This window comes from Vombatus ursinus, unplaced genomic scaffold, assembly GCF_900497805.2.
Source record: "Vombatus ursinus unplaced genomic scaffold, bare-nosed wombat genome assembly UNPS02014798.1, whole genome shotgun sequence".
NCBI classification, from domain to species: Eukaryota; Metazoa; Chordata; class Mammalia; order Diprotodontia; family Vombatidae; genus Vombatus; species Vombatus ursinus.
In genome coordinates, this window is record NW_020954576.1 from 88,110,795 (window position 1) to 88,123,020 (window position 12,226).

Here is a 12,226-nt window from a genome sequence, read left to right on the forward strand (position 1 = left end):
TAGACAGAGACAGAGACAGAGAGACAGAGAGAGACAAAGAGACAGGAATAGAGACAATGAAATGGAGACATAACAGAGACAGAGATAGAGAGACAAAGAGACACAGACTGACATAGAGAGAAAGAGACACAGAAACAGGGATAAATACAGACAGAAATAGAGATAAAGACAGAGATGGAGACAGAGGTAGCATAATGTATCTCTGAGGAGAAAAATAGAGAAAACTCTTATTAACCCCATCAAGGCTATGTTCCATACATAGTTGACACCAGAATTTCCTTTAAAAATAGGATTTGTCTCTCTGATCTTGTACTATAATTAGAGCACCAAGGGGCATTAGAGATAGCAGTGACCTTAGAGATCTAATTCCTCTTACTTTACAAAGAAACTAAGCCTCAGAGAGGTGAACTGGACTTCCCATGATCCAATAGCAAGTTAGTGGTAAAGGCAAGCACTAGACCAAGCATCCATCTACGTGTAGCCTATAGGCTGAGGCATCATCACAAAGGGTTGGAGGTGTGCGGTGGAGGAGATAGGGTAGTGGTATTGCTAAATGACTATCCACAACTAAAGCCCACTGTTGTCCTAAATATTGTCCCCTAGAAGGGGAAGGGAGCTCTGTGGCCATCAAGGTGAAGACCCTGATTTTACAGATGAGAAAACCAAGGCCCCTGGAGGTCGTCTTGCCAAAGGTCACAGAGGTAGTAAATATCAGAAGTGGGATTTGAACACTGTCCTGTGACTTCAGATTCCAAAGACATGTAGCTTTGGAATCACCATTGTCATATTATCCATATTATCATTCAACTACATTACCCAATATTAAACCAACCCATACATAACCCAAGATTTAACCAACTGCCAATAGTATAAATATAATCCAATTTGGTAACTCAATACGGAAATCCAAGAAGACTTAAGACATATTTCCAAAAAAAAGCCATTTCTCCCAGAGTTCCAAGGCAGCCAGATGTAACAGTAAAAATGCTGCCAATGTGTGCTTCTGCACAGTTCCATTGTTCCCCTTGACTTGGAATCTTTACTCCCTTGTTGGAAATCTAGAGCTTCACTGAAACACACTGGGTAAGGTAGCAAGCTCATTTCAACTCAACACATTCCTTCTCTAATGATTAATGGAGAATGCTTAACAGATTCCATTCTCCCAACCTATCAGGGACCCAATATATGCAGCCTCATACTAACATCGTGATAAAAGGCAGCATTTTGGCTGCTTTTTTCATGATGCTTTATGACGTATGACCCAAACACACTACATTGCTTCCCTAGTAAGTTATTTTAGCATGTTACTGCTCAGTGGTTTGAAGCTAATAACTTAGTCTTGAAAACAACCTGGTGGCTCCTGTCTGAGACCATTGGCCTAAATGGCTTTTCTATCTGGGAAGGAGAAGTCTGAGAGAAGATAAGGTCAGCATTTCTACAATCACAACCAATGTGAATATGGAAGGCAAAGTTTCTTCCATAACTGGAAATCAAAAGTTACCAGTTAATAAACTCAAATTTCACAACATACATATTCTATCCAATCACAACACTTACCAAGTGGAGAATATAGAAAGAAATTTGCAGCATGGAATTACTTGAGTGAAACATACTAAAATTCTGTCTAATGGAAAGGCATACTGTAATCTTTATGTAAGGAATATACATTCATAACTTCATTACTATGTAGTTGAAGTTATGTTTTATAATTCCCATGCTTCAGAAGAGCTGAGAATGTATCCCAAAAGTGTGAGCTGAAAATACAAGACTGCCACATGAATTATTCAACAAACCCCAGGATGTTAGGAGGAAGGTATGTTCCTCGATTTGAGAAGAACATCACTCTAAGAGAAATTAAAGGAATTTCTGCACTATCTATAACATCTTATTGGTCTAGCTAGTTTACAGAAGAGGACTTTTTCACCCCCTGTAGTGGGAGAGTGAGATCATTTCCCCCGGCAACTGAGTTTCAGTATGGCAATTCACACCTAAGGATTGTTCACCATGAAGTTTGAACTTACTAGCACCTCTTCTCCCAGACAAGGAAGGATTTTGAGGCAACTATGGCCTCTCTGTAGTCTATACTGTCAATGTATTAGGACCTTGCCTGTTCCCAATCCATCAAATGTAAGAAGTTATACTATACCATTTGGTAGATTGAGTTGTAAATATATAAAATTTCTAATTCTGATATGTGGTAAAAGCTACAAATGATCAACAGCTTCAAGATGGGTTTGGATATTTTGCTGGATACAAACTGCTAATGGCTATTAAGAGGAAATTAAAGATATCTACTATTATTGTTATTATTATTGTATCTAGGACACAGAAAATCCTCTGAGGTCATTATTACTGAGAATAGACCCAGCCACGGAAGCCAACTTCACAGTTGCACGAGGGTGGCATGATAGGGAAAAGGGAACTAGACTTGGAGGCTGAGTTTGAACCCCACCTGAGCATGTCATTTAACGCCTCTTGGCTCCAGTGTCTTTACCTATAAAATGGGAAGAACAACAGCACCCATCTCACAGGGTTATAGTGAAGATTAAGTTATGTATGTCTAAAGTACCTTACAAATATTACAACACTACGTAAATGTTAGTTATCATTGTTATTATTATCCTTCTAGTCCTGGTTCTCTAATTAAAGTCTTTGTATGATCCTGGGCAAATTGCTTGACCTCTCTGGGCCTCAGTTTCCTCATCTGTAAAATGAAATGGTTTAACTAGATGATCTCTAGGTTCCTTCAGCCCTAAGAGTCATTTCTCTGCTTTTAGCACTACAGTGTTTCCATGGTGCCACTGAACTGGTTAGATGGTGGCTCTGATCCAGTTCTTAAAGTATACAGACAAGCTAACTGGTTGCCCCTGAGTTTCCCCTCCTCTAGGATGGTGCCCCTGGCTTGTTTCTGGAATGTTCCTTCAGAAGGAGATTCTCTTTTCCCATTTCCCTTTCCCAAACTCATGATTCTGGAAGAGATTTAATCACAAATACAGGAGCAACTTAATCAAAGAAAGATGTACTTGAATTTCCAAAGTGGCCAAGAGTTATGATAAATACCATGGGTTCAAAGGCATTCCCAAATCATTGGAGCTTTATCTGATCAAATTCCAATAAAGGTTGCATTTGGCATAAATCTTTAAAAACATTACTAGGGCTATTCGTAGCTGGCAAAACTTTCTTACTTAATGTTTTTTTCTTTCTCTCTGTAAAAAGATTTTATCCCTCTAATATTGTACCAAATCTTGGTGTACATTTGAATTCATACTGGGATCAAATAAATGAATGCTCTTCTGTGATGATTAGCGTAGCAGGGGGCAAAGAAAGATAGCCCCAGGATCTTCCCCCTCTCCTGAGTGCTGACAGAGAATTCTATGGGAGAGTTGAGAGAGTAGAATCAAAGTCCCAAGGTCCTCTGCCAAACCAAATGTGTCTTTCAAATAGAAGCTTCAACTCCTAAGGTCTCTCTCATAGGGAGTGAGAGCCAACAGTTCCTGTGCAGCCCTGGTAAAATAGTATTATTTAATTGATCAACTACTTTGAAGAAAAACATGAAAAACCATTAGAAATGACATGTGGGTTCCATCCAGGCCCATATTATAATTCTAATAATGGCATGATGGGACATATTGTGGGAGAACCTTGAACCCAAACTGTGAGAGGAATCATGATGCAACAGGATGAATGTTAGATTTGGAGTCAAAGGGCCTGAATTTGAGTTTGGGCTCTACTCGTGTGACCTTGGGCAAATCACTTCCAGTGCTTGGCCTTGGTTTCCTTATCTGTAAAACTGAACTAGCTGACCTCTAAGGTCCTTTACAGCTCTACATCCACGATTCCATGATCCAACATACCTTCAGGGGACAATCTTCCCTTAGTAACATGGTGTCATGGAAGGTGTGTTGAACATAAGAATCACAAGACCTGAGTTTGGATCTTTACTCCACCACTTTGGGCAAATCATTTAACCTCTGTGGGCTGTAATTTCTTCATCTGTAAAGTAAGGCTGAGATAAGAAAGGGTTGTTGGGGAGAAGGGACTAGACGGCCTCTAAGGGCCTAATTTAAAAATTTTAAGATAGTAGATTGAGAACAAAGATCAACTAGTACCAGCAAAATAATGAGGGGAACCTGTGGCCTCAAGGCCATGTGTGGCCTCAATCAAAGGGCTGCACTTGAGGACCTAGAGGGCTACATGTAGCCTCGAGGCTGCAGGTTCCCCACCCCTGATATAGCACAACCTCTCACTTGCTGCATCCCCTCTTTGTATAATATCCCCAGTAAATGGTCATCCTGCCTTTGCTTGAATACTTCTGAGGATGAGAAACTCACTGTCCCAAAAGAAAGCCTATTATATTCATTTTCTTATTCTCAATTGATTTATTCACTCTCAATAACTGGAAATAAAGGTTAGGAGTAAAGCAGATCTCAACAATCAATATTCATACAGGTCTCCGTTTGTCACAGTAATTGCTCATGGCCATATAATGTCATGAAATGTTCATCAGCCTAGGAACTAGAAGATCTGAGTTTAAATTCTGGGCAAGTCACTTAACATCCTTTCACTTAATTCCATTTTCATCATCTACAAAATGGAAGAGAGAGTAGACGAACATTAAATAATCTCCATTACTTTTTTCTTCCAAGAGTTGTTCTGTTATCTGTTCTAATATCTCTTCTCTTTCTCCTTCCCCACATAACACTGAGAAAAGAGGGAGGACAAAGATTTATTGCATCCAGTAAATAGTGTGGGGGAGAGATCAGGATGAATTTATGATTTTTAATGTTTTTAAAGAAATTTAATTCTATAATTTTCAAGAATGTACATTAACAGGAACTAAGTGCTGCTGGGTTTACAAAATGTTGCCAAGTAGAGATCCTTTGGGACCCACTTCAATAACAGATGAAAACTGTTTTCCAATCAACACATCAATGATGTGAATGGAAATTACTGATTGAAAAATGTTTGTATTCAAACTCTGCTGGCATATAAACAGAATCAATCTGCTTGACAAACATTTCTCTCATAGAAAGCAAAGATGGTGCCCATTTAAATGAAGGCAGACAAACGAGGTTTTATTACTTATTAAAATAAGCTGCCCCCCTCCTTTTCTTCATGTTCTGCTTTAATGATGAGAGATGATGTGGTATGGAGGATAACATAGTGGGCTTACAGTCAGGAGGACTCAGGTTTCACTCCTGCTTTTGATACCTACAAGCTATGCTCTCCCTTTGGCCAGTCATTGAACTTTTCTGAATTTCAGTTTCTTCACTGGTAAAAGAGGAATAATAGTAATAATAATGGTGATGATGATGATAATAATAATAATAATAGTACTCCTCCTCCCAAGATTGTTGTGAGCACCGAATGAGATCATGCATAGAAAGTGCTCTGCCAACTTTGAAGAGCTACATGAATGTCAGCTATTATTAATTACATCACCATCATCATCATAGAAAAGACCTGCTGAAACAGCTGACCTTCAGTTCTGGCCAGATAGCTTATGGGAGAACACCTCAGAACAGCTGTCTTACTGCCAATGAAAAGAGTTCAGCCATGTTCTGCCAGCCCTTGCTGTGTCAAAAGGTAACTTCTTTGGGGACTTTTAATGGTTCAGAAAAATAATGCACATAGTCACAGTACACATGTATAATATCCAGTAATGAAGTGGATGGATTCAAATTACATATTTTCTTGTCAGAAACTTTGTTACCAAAGGAAACATAGGGATGTATTTCAGGGCATCAGAAGTGGGAGTGGGTGGTGGTGAAAATTTCCATACCTCTATAAGAAAAAAGAAAGCCTTCTCCCCTTCTAGTCCACTTTCCTTTTTTCTTCTTTACTTCCCCTCTCTGACTATTTCCTTTGCCCTTCATCTCCTTGTCCTCTCTTGGTGCTATTTCCCAAACTCCCTCCTCACTTCCCTTCCCTCCTCATCTCCCTCCCCTGCATCTTTTCTCCTTTTTCAGTCCCTTTGCTTTTCTTGTAGAGTGGAAGTTGCTTGAGGGCAACATTATATCAGTTTTGTATCTGTATCCCCAACCCCAGTAGGCAGGTATTCCATAAATGCTTGCTGATTGATCAATTGATTGACTGCTTTACAGCCCCAGCAACTGCCCTCTCTATACACTTCAAGTAATTTTTATTTCTCTGATTCCCTCCCCATGTCCCTTCTGATTTGGGGATGAGACTGCCCCAAAATTAGAGATAATATTTCAAAGGAATTATGAAGCAGGAAGGTACCTTACCCAGAGAACTGTCTATCAATCTGTTGTGTCCTCTCAAGGGATTTAGTAATAATAATAATAATAATAATAATGATAATGATAATGATAAACACATATAACTGTTATGCAGTTTAAAAAGCACTTTCACTTTGATATTAAGACATGTTATCTTATCTGATTCTCTCAACCACTTGGTAAAGTAGTCAGGGCAGGTAGTATTTTTACCATTTTAAAGTTAAGGAAAATAGAAGAGAAAGTTTAATTGATTTACAGCTAATAAATAGCAGAGTTAGATGTAGGACCCAAGGCTTCTGAGCCCCAAACCACTGCTCTTTCTACAAAAACATTTGGCTGAGTATTCATTGATGAGGCATCTCTATCATGATATGACTACCTATTAGGCCATCCAGTCCAAACCCCTCATTTGACAGAGGAGGAAAACAGTGACTTGCCCAAGGTCACACAGACAATAAGTGTTATTTCTTTTTCTTTTCTTTCTTTTAGTATTATTTCTAGGATTTTAACTCTGGTCCTTTGACTCCAAAGTCTACTGTATCATGCTACTTCCCCATACTAAGGGTATAAACACTCTTGTATTATGTAGTTGTCATGATGGCCAAATTGGGTGAAAAAGCTAAAGCTGTAGAAAGAATTCTCCCAATAGGTTACAAATCATCCCAACCATCCCCCAGACAATTTACCTGATAGAGCTCGATCCGTTGCTCAGACACCCGGGCCTTAGGATTCTGCAGCCGAAAGACCCTGAACTCTGCCTTCACCAAGTTGGAAGCATTCTTCTCCATAGCTGAGACATCAAATCTGACAATTCTAAAGTAGGGCCTGTACAAAGTGGGCGGGATGGCATCTGTAAAGAGTTAAGGAAGTCACTGAGAATGATAAAATTCATTGTTCTCCCCAAAAGACCACAGTACAAGATAGCCCTAGAGACATCATAAGGAAAAGATCTGCAGCCTGGTTCGGGTTCCAATTGCCAATTTAATACCATTAACAATTTAACCAGGAAAAATAACCATGTGCATTTGATTATGGGAATAACAGATTAATAGAGATTAACAAACCATTTTGAACTCTGTTTGAGGGTAAGCAGTTAACCCTGTCCTTTGAAAGCTGAAAGAATGGTGGAAAATCCTAGATGCTTATGAACTGGAACAAGTGTACACAGTTGATGGCTGGAGATGGCTGTCAGGCCTGCATGCACTTTAATTAGATGTGCCAAGAAAATAGCTCGTAATGGCAAGCAGTTTGCCCTGTGTATTTTTTTTCCTCGAAAGTTTGGCATCAAAATGTTCAACATTATCCAGGCCCACATATTGCATCTTTTTCTGGTTTCAGTATTTTGGTCTTTTCTCAAACACATACACATACACACACACAGACACACACACACACACAGACACACACACACACGTGCGTGTTGAGAATTCCAGCATTAGAAAATTGCCTGGGATAATGAGAAGTTAAGTAATTTGCCTAAAGTAATACAGCCAGGATGTGTCCACACTGGCACTTGAACTCAGGTCTTGCTGACTGCTAGGTCAGCTCTCCATCAGCTATCCCACACTACCCACCTTTCACCCTTTCCATCTCACACCTATGATTTCATGGGTGACATTTCCTGCTATCTTCTGAGACGTGCTCCGTCTTTCTATAAAACGTCGTTTTAAGCTCAGGTTCTGTTTTCCCTATGAACTCTACCTACCTAGCTCCTATGACTTCATTGTTTTGCATCCATTCAGCAATTATAAACATAGTTTGTAGTATATTTATTTAAATTCAATTTTACAAATGAGACAAAACCTTTCTACTCGTCAGCTCCCATCTGGAGAATTATTTTCATTTTTGTGAACATGTTAGGAATATTGATAATCTGGTCAGTGTCCAGAGAAATCATTTTGTGGCCTATTCAGTCTAAGATCTAAGACTACAGGTTCTCCTTAAGGAAGAGGTGATAGGTTCTCTTTTTATAACTCCCCACAGTGTACTTACGCCAATACTCTGTATATAATGGGAACTCAACAGATGCTGACTTGCTTCTTAAACTTTTGAACATACACGAATTCCCAAAAAGATCCAGATACCTAGCTCTGTGAACTCGGGCAAGTCCCTTAATTTCTTATAGTCTCAGATTTCCTCATTAGCAAAATGGAGACAAAAATACTTATTATTTATTATATTTATTCTAACAGCTAGGTGGCTCAGTGAATAGAGTGCTGGGGCTAGAGTTAGAAAGATTCAACTTCCTGAGTTCAAATCCAGCCTCAAACACTGACTAGCTGTGTCACCCTGGGCAAATCATTTTACTCTGTTGGCTTCAGTTTCCTCATTTGTAAAATGAGCTGCAGAAGGAAGTGGCAAGCCACTCTAGTACTTTTGCTAAGAAAACCCCAAATGGGGTCACAAAGAGTCAGGCATGGCTGAAAAATGACAATGACAACAACAAAATATTTATTATATATTTATTGTGTAATAACCCACTTCACAGGGTTTCTATGTGAGGAAGTGAGGAAAAGTACTTTGTAAAACTGAAGCACAATAAGAAAAGGCAGCCGGGTTGCAGCAGATAGAGTGTCTGGCCTGGAGTCAGGAAGACTCATCTTCCTGATTTCAAATCTGGCTTCAGAAACTTACTAGCTGTGTGATTCTGGGAAAGTCACTTAACCCTGCTTGCCTCAGTTTCCTCATCTGTAAAATAAGCTGGAGAAGAACATGGTAAACCACTTGAATATCTTTGCCAAGAAAACTCACATGGGATCATGAAGAGTCAGACATGACCGAAAAGAACTGAACAACAAGCATGGTGTAACAGATGGAGGGTCAGCCTTAGGAAGATCTAGGTCTGGGTTCTACCACTAAAACATACTGGCTATGTGACCTTGGACAAGTCACTTAAATTTAGGGCTTCCCAGCAGCTTTCTAATGTTGTAAGTTACAGCTGAGTTGCTGATCTGTATCAGTTTCCCAACTGGAAGTTCGGTATACCCATGAAATCATAAGTCTGCACCAAAATGAATCAGTGAATAACTGTTTACTTGATTATATAGAGGACTTTGTGAAGTCAGGGAGGTCCTTATAAGGATATCCATTCTACCAATGCAGACTAGAATCTGCTCTGCAACTTAGAGTCTTAACCAGTTGCCTAAAGCACTGAAAAGTTGAGTGATTTATCCGAAATCACCCAGCTAGTTTGTGTTAGAAGTAAGTCCTGAACTTCAGGCTTCCAGATACAGAAGTTGTCTATTCACTATTCCACTCCTTGCCCTCTCTCAAGTAGTTAGAAAAGGAAGGGGGGGACGGGAAAGGAGGGTATGGGGGGGAGGCAGAGGGGGGCAAGTGTATTTAGCTAGAGATAGATAAGGAGAGAGGAGGTAGATAAGTAGATAAATAGGGATAGATAAGTAGATAGAAAGACGGTGAGGTATAGAAAGGAGATGAGACAGAGAGAGAGACAGAGAGAGAGGTAAGTAGATAGATAGAAAGGGATAGATAAGTAGAGGGAGAGATAAGGGGAGAAAGAGATGAATAGATAGATAGGGATAAAAAAATAGACAGACAGATAGATAGACATTTGACTTACGACTTGAAGACCTTGACCTCTGATATATTCTAGCTATGTGATCCTGGGCAACTAGGATACATAGTGGACAGAGAACTGGACCCAGAGTCTGAAGATCTAAGTTCAAATCTGGCTTCAGACACTTACTAGCTGTGTAACCTTATGTGAGTCATTTAACCTCTTGTCTGCCTTAAGGCTCCTCTCTGTAAAATGAGGAAAATCAATAGCACCTGCCTCACCGGGTTGTTTTGAGGATCAAATGAGATAATAATTATAAAGCACTACACAAAACCTTAAAGCATTATATAAATGGAAGCTGCTCTATTATTATTATTGTTGTTGTTTTGTTGTTATGCCACTTCACATCTGGGTGTCCCAGGTCATATATTAGTATGTGTAAGAGTAGATATTTATATATTCCTATTTTACAAACATTTTTTCATTTGATGTTCACAACAACCCTGTGGGGTAGAAGCTTTAATTATTCCCATTTTACAGACAAGGAAAGTGAGGCTTAAGGACATTAAGTAACTCACGTAGGATCAGGCAGCTAGTGAGAGGCTGATACAGCATTCTATGAAGGCCTGAAAAGACCTCCCCACCTTGCAGTGCCCGGATCCAGATGACTAGGTAAGACTGGTGCTTCTGGTCCCTTCCTACCACCCCCTACATTCTGTTGCTCTGTCCGTGTCCCAGCCATGCCAGCTGAGGAAAGGAGGAGGCCATGAGGACAGGCAGGGAGCCAGAGACAAGGCAGGACAGTGCCTCGGGCTCTATGTGACATATCATATAAGCTAGCTAAAGTTTGTTTGAGAAACTGTGCCCCAGAGGAGGAGTGGCATTTACTGTGCAGTGTGGGGCCTCTCAGTATTAGACAGCAGAAGCTGAAAGCATTCTTTGAAAGAGCATCTTTAAGGAGTGGAACTAATTTAATATGTTTCCTGTTGTCAGGAAAAGTAAACAAGTCTTGTCTTTTATTTCCCCCCGCCCTCTCCTCTTCTCTCAATGGAACCTTATTGGCCAACAGCACAGGGACAAACACAATCCTTCCTCCATGCCCATCCCTACCCCACACACCATAAGCTTCTATCTTCTCCTTCCATCAAGGTTTGTAAATAAAAGCTCTGGAGATTTATTTTTATTCTCTTTTTTGTTTATTAAACTTTAGAGGGTTTTTCTTTTCCTTTCTGGTCTTCTGCCCACACTCTTTCTTATTATGGCTGCCTCTGACCGGCAGGTCAAATTTTTTCCCTCTCTTTCTAAGCAAATCACCCAAATGGCCTGTCTTGGGCTTTGGAGCTTTTGAAGCCCTTATATGCAAATATTTACAGGAGTAGCTTGATTGTTATTAAGTGCAGTTGTTATGTTCTCTATACGCTGGCAAAGGGCCCTCTCCCCCTCTGGCTATTATAACCATTTAGGGTTGTTTATATTATAACTCCCTGATAACACAAACCCAGATTTCTTCCCACCCCCCACCCCTTTATTTTATGAGTAGAAGCCGTTTATACATAAGGTAGAAAGCCTGCCGTGCAGCCCTGCCAGAGGCTAGCAGCTCCCTGCCTGGGTCCTGTCGCAGCGGTGGGATGCGCCCGCTGAGGCAACAACCAACCTACCCTTCAGCCCAGTCCCAGGCTCAGAGCACAGTGGGGACTCAATAAATATTGTTGACTGAATGACTGTCTACCACTTTCAACATTTTGGTTGCTGTTTTCCCCTGCTGTCATTTGCTATAGGGTCAAAAGCCCCCTGCTGTCTGAGGAACTTGAACAACCTGTCTGATGTTTCAGGGTTTGAAAAAAAATTTTTTTTAAATCCTCTCAGCTAATTGCTTTTGGCCCACTTCTTTGACCCTGCCCTAACCCTCTGGAAAGCTTTCTGGATGCTTGGTGCGGGAGGACCAAAACAGGCCTGTCAGAACACTGCTGGGACTTCTGAGGCCCACTCCCCCTGCTCAGAGGCCCAGATGGGCAGGGTAGGGATTTAATGACTTGAGCATCACTCATCCACCCAGCAAGACTTGGAGGAATGGAGATTTTTCCTCTGCCTTTCTCCAAGAACTAGTTTTTTCCCCTTCTGGAATCAGAGTTCTCCATACTGTTCTCTGTAGCTCTATACTCTGGTTCCTTCTGATCACAAGTCAGCAGGTCCTTATCCCTAACCTTTGCAAGTATCCACACTTAACTCTCCTCACTCCAGCCAAACAAATATTCCCTCAGTCCTTTTAAGTTTATCTTTCAACTCTTATTCTTCTCCTTTTCCCACAATAAGCCCCTAAAAGCCCCTAACCTCCCACACTCCTTTCCTAGATACAAAACAGTAGGTAGTCCACGGACAGTGTTCAAGAATGCAACTGTTGTGATTTGTGTTGGATGGCATTAAAATGCTAGGATAGGGGCAGCTAGGTGGTGCAGTGGACAGAGCA

The 12,226-nt window shown here is 40.5% G+C and overlaps 1 protein-coding gene across 1 annotated transcript in view; it reads right to left on the reverse strand.

Annotated features, from left to right (window-relative positions):
• LOC114049950 (transforming growth factor beta-2 proprotein) overlaps positions 1-12,226 on the reverse strand; it is a 94,958-nt gene that overhangs the window by 20,307 nt on the left and 62,425 nt on the right. The window contains exon 2 of the mRNA XM_027871433.1: positions 6,929-7,092. Coding sequence (XP_027727234.1) covers positions 6,929-7,092 — 164 coding nt within the window. The remainder of the gene's footprint in view (positions 1-6,928; positions 7,093-12,226) is intronic.